This window comes from Gallinula chloropus, assembly GCF_964237585.1.
Source record: "Gallinula chloropus genome assembly, chromosome: 22".
Taxonomy (NCBI): domain Eukaryota; kingdom Metazoa; phylum Chordata; class Aves; order Gruiformes; family Rallidae; genus Gallinula; species Gallinula chloropus.
Genome location: NC_140107.1, coordinates 7242608 through 7254979, shown reverse-complemented (window position 1 = coordinate 7254979; position 12372 = coordinate 7242608). Strand labels below are relative to the sequence as shown.

Sequence of the window (12372 nt, the reverse complement as noted above, 5' to 3'; positions counted from 1 at the left end):
TCCTTTGGCCGGGGCTCAGCGAGGACCCGGCACGGGCTGGATGGACAGAGGACACCTTGGCCTCCTGCCACCCCCGGCAAGGGGTCGCGGGGGGCGGGGGGCGGGTTGCGGGGCCACCTTTGGGCGCTGCTGCCGCCCCACCGGCTGCGGGTGCAGTTGTGGGGCGCGGCCGCGGGATGGCAGCAGGGGAAGGCGCGGGGCAGGGAGAAGGGACCCTGTGGGACCCCCGTCTCCCCGTGGGACCCCAGTCCTGCCATATCTGGGGCTCCAGAGGCGCAGCCGAGCCCCCGGCGCGGCTGGACGGTGCCCGTGGCGTGTCCGTGCCGCAGCCCCGCAGCCGGACGCGCGTGTGAGCCCTGCGCGGAGCAGATTTCCGCCTCCTGGTGTGACCGGAGCCCCGGTGTCTGTTCGCTCTTAATTAGTTTGGGAGGGAGCAGGTTCCTTAATGAGCCTCCGGCCAGGGATGGGCTTTGGGCGGGCGGCTGGTGGGTGCCCGGAGCAGCTCCGGCAGAGAAGCCGGGGCCAAGCTGGTACCTGGGGAGGCGTTTCCCAGGGAGCCTGGCCCAGTCTGTCCCTCCGAACTGGGACGTGCTCCTTGGGGTGCAGCACCCTCAGGCACAGGGCAAAGCAGCAGATGGGTGGGCAGGATTCCTCCTCCCCTCTGCAGAGCCCAGTGGCACAGACCAGGGCTGGTTTGTCCCTTCCCGGTCACACCGACCCCAGGGCAGGGACACCCTCGCTGTCTGACCTTCACCTCCTCCCCAGATCCCATCCCAGTGCTCCCAGTGGCTCCCCATCCTCCAAGTTTGGGTAATTTCTTGCAGCAGATGCAGGATGGGGCTGGTGGTACCATCTTGCGTGGTCCCCACAGGGCTGGATCTGATGCAGCCCCCTCCTCTGTCTCCTCCAGCTGGGGACCAAACCCCCCTTGGTCCCAACGGGATGGGATCATTCCCATCCACGATCCTGGGGGCTGGTTCTGCCCTGGGAAGGGGAAAACATCCCTGGCAAGGGGAGGAGACCACTGGTGTTTTCAAGAAAGGGGAAGAGAGGGAAAACAGCAGAGCTGGGAGAACAATGGAGTTTAAAATATTCAACAAGAGAGTTTAAAATATTCGGAGCTGATGAATCAGCCCGTGTTGTCTTGGGAGCTGGAGTGACACTTCAATGGGAAGTTGCTGGAAATTGGGGGAAGGAGAAGCCCCCGCGCAGGGGGGGAGAGGGTGGGCGAAGGAAAACAGCTTAATTGAGGAAAGGGAAACGTCTCATTAACGAGGTTTTGCACCCGTGGAGTGAGGTGGTGACATTGTGGGGAAGAGGAGATGGAATTTGGGTCCTGCGGTGGGGTTTGGGGGGCAGCCCTGGCTGTGCCAGGCTCCGGTCCCGGGGCTGGGCAGAGGTTTCCCGGCAGCGGCACAGCCGGACCCGTCCTGGTGCAATGGTGGATTGCAGGGAAGCGTCTCCTCAGGGCTGGGAGCCGAACCCATCCCGGACTGGGAGCTGAATCCATCCCAGACTGGGAGCCGAACCCATCCCGGGCCGGGAGCTGAACCCATCCCAGATTGGGAGCCGAACCCATCCCGGACCGGGAGCCGAACCCATCCCGGACCGGGAGCCGAACCCATCCCGGACTGGGACCCGAACCCATCCCGGGCCGGGAGCCGAACCCATCCCGGGCCGGGAGCCGAACCCATCCCGGGCCGGGAGCCGAACCCATCGCGGACCGGGAGCCGAACCCATCGCGGACCGGGAGCCGAACCCATCGCGGACCGGGAGCCGAACCCATCCCGGGCCGGGAGCCGAACCCATCCCGGGCCGGGAGCCGAACCCATCCCGGGCCGGGAGCCGAACCCATCCCGGGCCGGGAGCCGAACCCATCCCGGACCGGGAGCCGAACCCATCCCGGGCTGGGAGCCGAACCCACCCCGGGCTGGGGGCAGGGTGGTGGGAAACAGCCCCCCGTCCCCCCTGGAACCCCGACCGACTCACTTCTACAGGCACAATGATGTGGTGACAAACTCAGCCTCAACCTGCGGCACAGACAAAGGAACAGGCGGCTTCCTAATTAATCACACGTGTAAGAACAAAGCTCGTTACGCTGGGGCTCATTATTTGGTGGATTAATTATTCAAGTAATAGAAGGAGGTTTTCTGTGGTGAGGCTGCACGGACAGACCCTGGACACAGGGACCCTGGACACACCGACCCAGCTCGCTGAATTGCTCAGCTGGGCCAGCTGCTGGTTTAACTGGGCTGTGAAATCACTGGTGTCGGTGCCCGGCTGCGTTTTCGGAGGTACTGGAGGATGGAGAGGGAGGGGGTCCTGGAAAGGTGCTGGAGGTGTGATGCCCCCCCCCCCGGAAACCACCTCTGGGCTGGGGATCCGGGTTTGGCACCCACCCCGTGTGAGACCTCACAGAAACACATCGCAAATCGACGCTGTACAAGGGATAAATACCTCAAGATCCAAAGTCTCATTAAGCTGGGGTGGACTTACAGGCTCCCACACCCCCTTCTGTTGCGTTTCCACTAAACCCTCATTTGCATTTAAATTACAAATGTAATTTGGGCCGGAGCTGGGGCTGCTGGGCTATTAAAACACAGCTGGAGGGATGCCTGAGTGTGCAAAGGAAATAACCTTGGCCGAGGGGCTTGGGGGGGGGGTCTCACAGCCTTGAATTCCAAGGTCCTGCCTCTCCCATCCCTCCCCAAACACCACCCTGAGCGGGGCTCTGCTCCTTCCAGTGCCCACGGGTCAAAGGAGAGCTGGAAACTGCTGGAAGCTGCTTCCCATCTCTCATTATGTTTATTTTCATTAGAAAGCACAGTTCCTATGCAGAAATGCCACCAAAAGCCCCAATCCCAAGGGCTGGAGCTGGAAATACTGGTGAGGTCCTGGGAGGAGCCCGAGCTCCATCACATGCAGAGCAGGAGCTGCTGGGGGGGGGTGAGGGGGTGGGATGGGGTGACCCAGGCTCACTTTGATTCCACACAGCTATAGACAGAGATACATGTACATATATATATATATATATAAATATAGGGAGCGCCCTGCGAGCTGCAGCACAGCTCTGTGTGGGCACACAGGGGCCCAGCGACGCTTCCCTGGGTCAGGGTTCCACCCCAGGTTCCCAGCCCACACGAGGGGCTGGTGGAGCTGGATTTCAGGTGGTGCCGTTGCAGGGAGAAGCTGGACCAGCCCTCAGGACCTGCCGGGATGCTGCTGCAGGCGAGGGATGCTCCAGGTCCCTGTCATCACCCAGCTGTGTTTAAAAAATAATGACTTGAAGCCTTTTAACCTGCTTAAAGGCCATTGCAGGAACATGTCCCAGCACGCTGGGCACTTGGCAGGGCTCCTCCAGATGGAAAGATCCCGAGGGGATGGGGAAAGGGGTGGCTGAGCTTTGGGGGGTGACCGAGCTGCCCACAGAGTCCTGAGCCCCTCGAAGGGGCTGTACCAGGGCAGAGATCCACAGGGATGGGGTTCACCTCCCCTGTGTCCCCTGGGTTCTTTGCTGTGTTCTCAGCAGCTGCTATGGAGATGGAGAGCTGAAGGGTGGTCTTCATCTCCTTCTGGAGCATCTCTTCTGACAGAGCTGAAGCTCATCCTCATGGGACCCTGGAGTTCTGCCCCAGTTTCTGCCCTGGAGCCGATCCTGTGGGCTGGCAGTGATGGGGGACGAGCAGACCGGGCACGATTCTGCTGGTGGCCCAGGACTCATCCTGCCTGCAAAGGGGTCCTGAGGAGCCCTGGGCAGGGCCTGGAGGTGTCTGGGTGGATGCAAGGCCGTGTGTGAGGCGGTCAGTCAGAGCAAGGGGACAGGAGGGACTCGCTGGCTCTGCCACCCTAAGGGGGTGGCTGTGATTTCCACAGGCTCCGGAGAAAGGTGGGGCTGGGGAGGAGAGGTAATGGCCTTTATGAGGCTGAATTGATGCAAGTGGAGAAACCAGAGACGCAGCCCAGACTCTGCCTGCAGCCTGCGAGCCCCAGGTGCACCCAGCACTCGCCTGCTTCCTCCAGCTGCATCAATTTGTCCAATAAAAGCTATTACCACCCTGTGCTGCCTCCTCCTCCTCTTCCTCAGCCTGTTTGATCTGCCAGCCACAGCCACGATGGTGGGAAGGTAAGAGGAAGGAAACATCAGGGCTCCCTGGCTCTGCTTGTGGCCGGCATGGGGGTGGTTCAGGGGGTGGTTCAGGGGCTGGAGAGCCCATCAGCTGCTGTTTGGCGTGGATAAAATGGCCCAGGGGTCCCTGCCTGGGGGGTCCTGCCTTGGAGCTTGGCTGCCCCTGCAGAGGAACAGCAGCTCCCCCTGGTCTCTTTGTCTCAGGGTCGTGGGTCCTTCCTCAGTGTGTTCTGGGGAATTGGGATGTGATGTTGATGTTCTTCCCACCTGGGACTGAAACCAGAAGAACCCTGTTCTTGGCTCTGTGAAGGGAACCCAGCAGCGCTGGGCAGGGAGGGGCTGAGCCCTCCCAGTGCTGCCCATTAGCCCCCTAATTGCTTCAGCGCTGTGAGAAACTCCTCAGATCCCCACAGATCCCTTCCTCCTTGAGATCTTGCTCAGTCTTTGGAGGCAGATGGGCCAGGAGCAGTTCCCATCACCCGGGGCCAGTGGGATGTGGCGTAGGCAGGTGGTGATGGGGTGAGGGAGGGATGTGTCCTGCTCCTCCCACCTCTCACCTTCCCTCTGGCTGTATCCCTATTCCCAGGATCACATCTGTGTCTCAGGCTGCCCGGGCTGCAGTCAGAGGTCTCTAAATAAGACAGTGATGACATTATCAGTAGAGAGCTGTCCTCAGGGGCAGCCCAGCTGGAAGGACTCCAGCAAGTCATTTACTCTGGATCGGGAGCAATTTGGTGTCTCCAAAGCGACGTGGTTTCCTCTTCCCAGCCATGTTTGGACACGGCTCAGAGCGGGAGGGAGGTGGCATCACCTCTTGACACAGTCCCCTCCTGCCATGGGAGTGTTTCCCCTCGTGCCGTGGGGCTGTTTCAGTCCATGCAGGAAGAGGAGCTCAGGTCATTGTCATCGTGGTGCCCCAGCTCTGCCAGCAGCCACGTGTCAGGGAGCCTCAGCCCTTGCTGGGTGTGTGGGGCTGCCGGTTCCCCCCAGCACAGGAGGAGCAGCAGCAGAGCAGCTCTGCCCAGGTGGTCTCTTGCCTTGTTCCCCTCCCTGTCCCTTTGAGTGAGTCCCGATTCCCCCACCCTGGGTTCTCCAGGGCAAAACGAAGTCTCTGCAGTCCCTTGTTTCAGTCTGACCAAAGCCCAGGGGTGTTCCCAGCTCGCACCCAGGCTGCTCTGCTACAGCTCCGTGCTGGTGACCTGGGTCACTTCGGAGCGCAGGTCGTCCCCTGCGTGGCCCCGGCAGCCCCTCTGGAGGCTGCCCACCTCTAGTCATGCGGGCTTGTTGCGGGCTTCGGAAGGGGTGCAGGTGGAGACCCGCTCCCGCACGGTGTTGCGGGCTCGGGAGAAGCTGCTCTGGTCCCCCCGGGCTCGGAAGGGCAGGCAGAACTCCCGGAAGCACCTCTTGAAGTTCTCATCCAGGAAGGCGTAGAGGACGGGGTTCAGGCTGCTGTTGGTGTAGCCCAGGGCGATGCAGAAGTGCAGGCTGGCCACCACGTAGGGGTTCTTCTTGTCGATGTCCACCAGCGTCCAGACGATGACGAAGATGTGGATGGGCGTCCAGCAGATGATGAAGGCTGCCACCACCACCAGCACCATGCGCGTGATGCGCCGCAGGTTCCGGTCCTTCTCCTTGGAGCCCGAGAGGAGCCGGACGCTCTTCAGGCGAAGGATCATCAGCCCGTAGCAGATGGTGATGACCAGGATGGGGACCAGGAAGGCGAAGATGAAGACGCAGATCTTGGTCACGGTGTCCCAGTAGATGGGGGGGTCAGGAAACTGGAGCGTGCACAGCACCATCCCGTCTGCAGGAGAGAGGACAGAGGGAGCTGGTGGCTGTGTCTGCTTGGCCATGGCTGAGCATGTCCACAAGGAGATGTGTGCCCCCCCCCCCCGCCACCTCTGCAGAGATTCCCTGTGAGCTTCATGCCACCAGCCCCTGGGGGGGTGCCAATGGGATGAGGTAGGAGCGATGACCCAGGGAGCTGTTCCCTGCAGAGCCTCCTGGGCCATCCCCATGCTGTCTCCTCCCAACCCCTGTGACGGATGCATCCCTGTGTCACCTTCCACTTCAAGATGCCCAGAGCTGTCTGAGCAGCCAAGGGATGGTGTCCTCACACGGACCTGAGTGTGGGCCAGCTGGGGACTTGGCAATACCATTGTGGGTGTTCCTGGCACCTGATCTGCCCCTGGACAGCTGGGGACAGGCACTGGTTGGGCTGGAGATGGGGAAGTGGGAGGATCATTTCTAGGACAGTTTCCAACCAAGATGGAAATAACACCGTGCTGATGTTCTGTGGCAGGGGGTGTGTGTGGTCCTGGGGACGGGCGCCCATCACTCAGCTCAAACCTGCCACAGGAGCAGGTCGCTGAGGTTTGCCAGGTCACCCCCAGGGTGGACAGATGGGACAGGAGGGGACTTTCCCCCAGAAGCCACTTGCCTTTGGACTTGGTGACTGCCATGGCCATGATGGGCACCCCGATGAGAGACGAGAGCACCCAAATGCAGACGTTGATGATCTTGGCCTTGGCCGGTGTGCGGAAGTCCAGGGCCTTCACCGGGTGGCACACGGCGACGTAGCGGTCCACGCTCATCATGGTGAGGGTGAAGATGCTGGTGAACATGTTGTAGTAGTCAATGGAGAGCACGACCTTGCAGAGCAGCTCCCCGAAGGGCCAGGTCTCCATCAGGTACTTGGCGCTCTGGAAGGGCAGCGTGCTGGTGGCCAGCGCGTCTGCCAGGGCCAGGTTGAAGATGTAGATGTTGGTGGCTGTCTTCATCTTGGTGTACCTGGGGGTGGCAGAGAAGGGACCGTTACAGGGCTGGCTTATTGTGCCCAAGCCTTTGTGCGTGCTCAGCGTGAGGAGGAGGGGACACAGCCTGGCTTCCCTGGCTGGGCACAAGGTGCCATCACCCTTGGTGGGTGAAAGGATGTGCTTGTGCCATGTCCTCCTGCAGCAGAGAGATGCTCAGCACCTTTCCAGGAGCCAGGGAGCACCCTGAGAAAGTTTAGTCTGTGCCATGTGCTCTGTGCCTGAGCTCATGGGACCTCATCCAGCACCTGCAGAACGTGGCTGAGCCTCTGCCCAAGGGATCATCCCTCACCTGAGCCAGGAGGTGACACTCGCCCACGGGGCTGCCTTCATCCAAAGGAAATCTGCAGCAATGTTCAGAGAAGTCACTTCCCCAGTTCAATCGATGTGCTCCGTTCCCCTGGACCAGTTGCACCGCGTCCTTTACCTCCTGTTATCTGATTTTCCACCCAATAAATCGTGATTATCTGGCTTGCTTCCCTGTCGAGTTCACTTGCAGAGATTGGATCGATTACCCCGGAAACCGGCCATCTGGAAGCAGCCCAATTAGCCAGCCCGGAGCTCCAGAGCCCTGGGGGAAGCCTGGCTGCCTGGGCTGTGGCACGTGGCTGGGGGCACTGGGCAGGGGCTGTGGCTGCACCAGCTCTGGTCCTTGTCATGGAGCAGCGCCCTGCCCTGAGTGCCCAAGGGATGAGGAGTCCTTGTGGTGGGAGCTGTGGCTGGGTGCAGATGGGTGCCCATCCTCAGAGCACCCAGCCCTGCGGGTTACCCCAAGGTGAGGCTTTGACTGGCATGGTGGGTTTGAAATGGGTGCCCATCCCTGCTGCTGAGGGGGCTGTGGGGGGGTCCCCGAAGGGCAGCGAGTTGGGGCTGGTCTGCAGCAGCCCCTGGTTGGTCGCTGGGCTGAGGGCAGGGGTGCAGCACCAGCTCAGACCCTCCCTGTGTGCTCCCTCCAGCAAGTCCTCACTGCTCAGAGCATCCTCCGCAGCCCCAAGCTCATTTAGATGCACCCTAATTAATTAATTACCAAACAATGGTGTCAGTTTGAACACCAGCATGGCTAAACCAGCCTGGTGCACCCCTGGGGTGGGGTCTGGCCCTAGACAGAGGGGGCTGAGTTTGGCTCTGGTGCATGGAGGGGGTTGGGGTAACAGCCCCTTGGCTGCCAGCTGAAGATTGAACAACTTGGGGTGAGTGGATTGAGTCCCCCTGGTCAGAGGGCTGTTGCTCTGCTGCCCCAGCCCAGGGGAGTGGGTTGGTGTAGGAAAGAGCTCCTGGGCTTGGTGATAACATCAGTTCTCTTCACTTCATCCTCTGCTTTCACCTCAGCAGGGCCAGGAGAGGAGGATGGTGGAGGGGGCAGAGACCCCCTCCCAGGTGATGCTGTCACCAGAACCAGGACACAGAGGCTGCAAAACCACATTTCTCTGGGAGAACACAGCAGCTCTGTCCAGCTCCTGGCCCCCGCAGCATCCCCTTCCTGCTCACCTTGGCTGCGGATGGCAGCCCCCTGCCCCAGGCTGCAAACAGCTGAGGTGAACTCTGGGGTTTTTTAATAACTCTGGGAGAAAAAAAAACCCACAAATGCCTTTCCCTTGAAAAGTCCTTTTCAGTTCTCTTTAGTGTTATTTTTCTCCAAGCTCTTTGCGAACGCTCCTCAGACCAGTTTCCTTCCAGGTTAAACAACAAGCTGAGAATTCCTGTTACTGTCAGGTCTGTCTCACCCAGGTGAACCAGCAGTGGGGTTGGGCAGCTGCACATGTCTCTGATCTCTGCTTTTTGAGCAAAGTGGGGAAAAAACCACGAGTGATTCAGGCTGTGCTCTGGCAGGCGTGCTCAGCCGTGCTGTGTAAGCAGCTCCACAGCCCCCAGCCAGATGTGCCAGGGATGGGGGGGCCAGGCTGGGGCTGGGGCTGGGGCTGGAGCATCCCCCCCTGGGCAGGATGGGGCAAAGCAGTGATGGGGGTCAGACACGATTTATCCCCCAGGATTTTGGTGCAGGATTCAGCCCCCTTCCAGGATTGGGCTGAGGGTCAAACACACTGTATGGGATGGGGGGGGGGGTCTGTTATGGTTACACCCCCTCCCCCTGAGCCACAAAAGAAGGGGCTGGTCCAGGGAAGAGGTTTTTTTTCCCCCCACAGCACTGAACGAGCAGCTTCTGCTGATGGAGCTCCCCAGGCTGCCAAACCCTTTGCAATTAAGCGAGTGCCTTGATTGGGAAGTCACACACTTGAACGAGGCAATCTGGAGGGTGCTGAGGAGGGAGGAGGCTGCAGAGGGCTCAGGGCAGCTCTGCGGCGCCGGCAGTTCGGGCTCCCACGTAGGGACCCCTCAGCTCTCCAAACCACTTGGGAATAACAAGGGGAAGAAACAACTGGACAGACTCCTTGGCCTTGAAGAGCCTGGATGGGCAAATCCTGCACAGGGACCAGAGAGCCCCCCTGAAGCCTGTGCAGGGGCTGGCAGGGGGCTGATGGGCTCTGTGGGATGTGGGCACTCACCAGCCTGAGCTCACGGCTGCAAATCACTTCCAGGGGTATTTGAAAGGTGCCTCCCAATGCAGAGGCACCGGCCACCTCAGAGCTGTTGGGTGCTGGGCAGGCTGAGCTCCCTCTGGGTGCGCTGCTCTGGACACAGAGTGCTTTGGGTTTCACTGTGTGGGGCTCCCTGGGGTGCTGGGTGCGACTCGGGGAGCTCAGCTGTGGGGCTCAGTCCTGCCTGTACCCTCTCCCTGGAAGGCACAGGCTCTGCAGCACCCCCAGCACCGCATCCCCAGGGCCCTGGGGGTCCCAGAGCCCTGCAGGATGTGCTCCAGCCGAGCTTGCAGGCTGCCCAGGAGCTCTGCAGGGTGGGAAGTGACACAGGAGATGTCCCCACAGGCCAATGACCAGTGTGTCCCCAGCAGCGAGGTCTGAACCCGAGCTGATCCCACCTCACAGCCCTACCCCACATGGACACAGGTTTCCCCAGTGGAGCCTAACTAGTCCCAGCTTAAACCCTGCCAGCCTGGAGCAGCTCTGCTGATGCACCCTGCGAGCTCTTGGCAGCGCTGGGTGAACTGTTGGAGCTTAAAGGTCTTTTCCAGCAAAGGATTCATGATCCTTTAGAACTCAGGTGGGCTGGGCCATGTAAGGGGCTCTGTGTGTGTGTCTCCACAGCCCCTCCTGGCCCAGGACCTCAGTGCTCATCCATTCCTTGGGAGACAAGTTTAATTCCAGCATCAGCTGGTGGGCTGGAAAACAGGAGGTTAGAAACCCCGGTGATGGGATGTGTGGATGCTGCACCTGGGTAACATCAGGCTACTTAGGGAGTTAAAGAGGGAGGATGGTGTTTGCACATTAAAACCTTCTCTTTAAAATGCCTTCCCTCCTCTCTATGCACAGACCCAGCTGGAGGGGGCTAATAACACCCATCCTTCACCGTGACACCGTGCAGGGAGCACGTCTGCACCACTTCATTTGCTTTTCCAGTCTGGGGCTGCCTCAAGTTGGTGAAGAATCCCATCCTGCATCAGGTAGGGACAGGGAGTGACACCCTCATCCCACTGCCCACCCGCCTGTCCTCTTGGGTGGTTAAAAACACACACCAGTGGGAAACCAGATGCAAGGGTGCTGGGCAGCCTGGTGTGGCTCAGGGACGTGGCTCAGGCTGGTTTCCTTCCCCCCCCTGGTGAGTCACCGTATTTATTTCCTGCTCAGGCAGTGCCAGGCTGTGCTGACCTCCTGTGAGGATGGCTGGGGACAGAAAGTGCTGGGGGCAGGGGGTGGAAATGGTTAAAACTGGGAGTTCTTGGGACTTGTCTAAATCAAGCTACAAGGTCAGCTTTGGCCCAGGCTGAGCTTACAGCAGTCCTGGGGCAATGGGATTTGGGATTAACCCCATGACTCCTGGGCACCCCAGGACAAGCCCCCTCCAGCGTGGGAGAGGGGGCTGGGAAGCCCAGGTACCAGCAGGACCTCTGCTCTCTCCTGCCAGGCTGGTGCAGTCTCCGTGCCGTCGCCAGCAGCAGTGTGATGGTCACATCTTGCCCCATCCAGCCCCCTCCTCTGCTGCCAGTGGGGTCTGGGGCCATGGGGGGCTCTGCCACGGTGGTCCCACGGTCTGTGATTGGCTTCATTGTCCGGTATGAACCGCAGCCTCGGCCCCCAGACCTGCTCACCCAGAGAGCAGCACCCAGCAGCTTGGACAAAGGGGCAGGTGCCTGGGCAGAGAATCCTGCAGCCTGGCTGAAGTGCTGGGCTGGGTACAGCAGCGTCTCCCTGCGCCCCACTTACCAAAAAGGAGGATGTTGGGGTCCTGTTCCTTGTCCTGGGGCGCAGAAACCCCACAGACCCCTCCCTGCGCAGGGAAAAACCTCAGTAGAGGGGTCTCTGCCGGCTCAGGACCTGCCCCAGCACCTGCTTTCCCACTGCAGCGCTGGATGGAGCCAAGGAGGGGTTCGGGGTCCCCTGGGAGGTGAGGGGAGCCCTGCTGCTGGAGCCGGTCCCGGGGGCTGGGGGCAGCAGCTCTGCCGTGGTGTGAGCTGGGGCCGGGCGATGCGCTGCTGCTCTTTGTTCGAGCAGCGCTGGAGTCAACCGGCTGCGGGAGCTGCCGCCGGCGCAAACACCAGCTCACGGGCTGGGGGGGGGGATTCACGGAGCATCTCGGGTGCCGGTGATGGGGCGGGGTGGGGACCAGAGGGACCCCCCCCCCGGTTCCTCTTTGTGGGGTGGGTGCCGGGGGGATTCGGGAGTCTCCCTGTGAGGGGGGCAGGTCTCAGCAGTGGCATTTACGTGTTGGGAATAAAACCCTCTGAGCCTCTCCCAGCCCGAGCTGTGAGCAGCTCTGGTCCTGCTCCCCAGGCAGGAGGAGGAGGAACCCGCAGCCGCTGGGCTCGGGGTGCGTGTCCAGCTGCCCCCCAAACACCGGCTCCCATCCGCCCCCTCCCCGTGCTGCTCCCGGCACGGGGGGGGGGGGGGTGGGTCTTTGCTGCTGCTGCTTCTCATGCAGCCTCCGCACAGCCCCTGCTCACACCCGTGCTCACGCACACGCTGCTCACCCGCACATCACGCCCACCCCGCCGCTACCTGTGCTCACGGCTGCTCACAAGCGGCCGGGGCACACCCGCTGCCGGTGCTCACACGCGGGGCACACTCACACGCGGGGCACACTCACACGCGGGGCACACTCACTCACTCCTGCCCCCCCCCTCCCCGCCCCGCACCCCGGGCACACGCTGCCCCCTCGCCCCGCTCACCTGACGATGCCGTACATGACCAGGACGTTGCCCAGCAGCCCCACCACGCACACCACGGAGTAGAGCGCGGTGATGACGATGGCGATGAGGATGGAGGTGACGTTCTTGGCCCGCTGCGGCCCCGTGTCGTTGGCCCCGTGGCCGGGCAGGGGGCCCCAGGCGGAGCCGTTGCCCCAGGTGGTCCCGGCTGCCGT

General features: G+C 61.4%; 1 protein-coding gene across 1 annotated transcript; it reads right to left on the bottom strand.

Annotated features, from left to right (window-relative positions):
* Positions 1-5397: 5397 nt before the first annotated feature.
* OPRD1 (opioid receptor delta 1) lies at positions 5398-12372 on the bottom strand (the record flags this gene model as incomplete). The annotated part of the gene is made up of 3 exons (XM_084274402.1): positions 12179-12372; positions 6567-6916; positions 5398-5930 (listed from the first exon to the last, which is right to left on the bottom strand). Exons 1-3 carry the CDS (start codon positions 12193-12195, stop codon positions 5398-5400), a joined length of 900 nt encoding a protein of 299 aa, XP_084130528.1. The 5' UTR covers positions 12196-12372.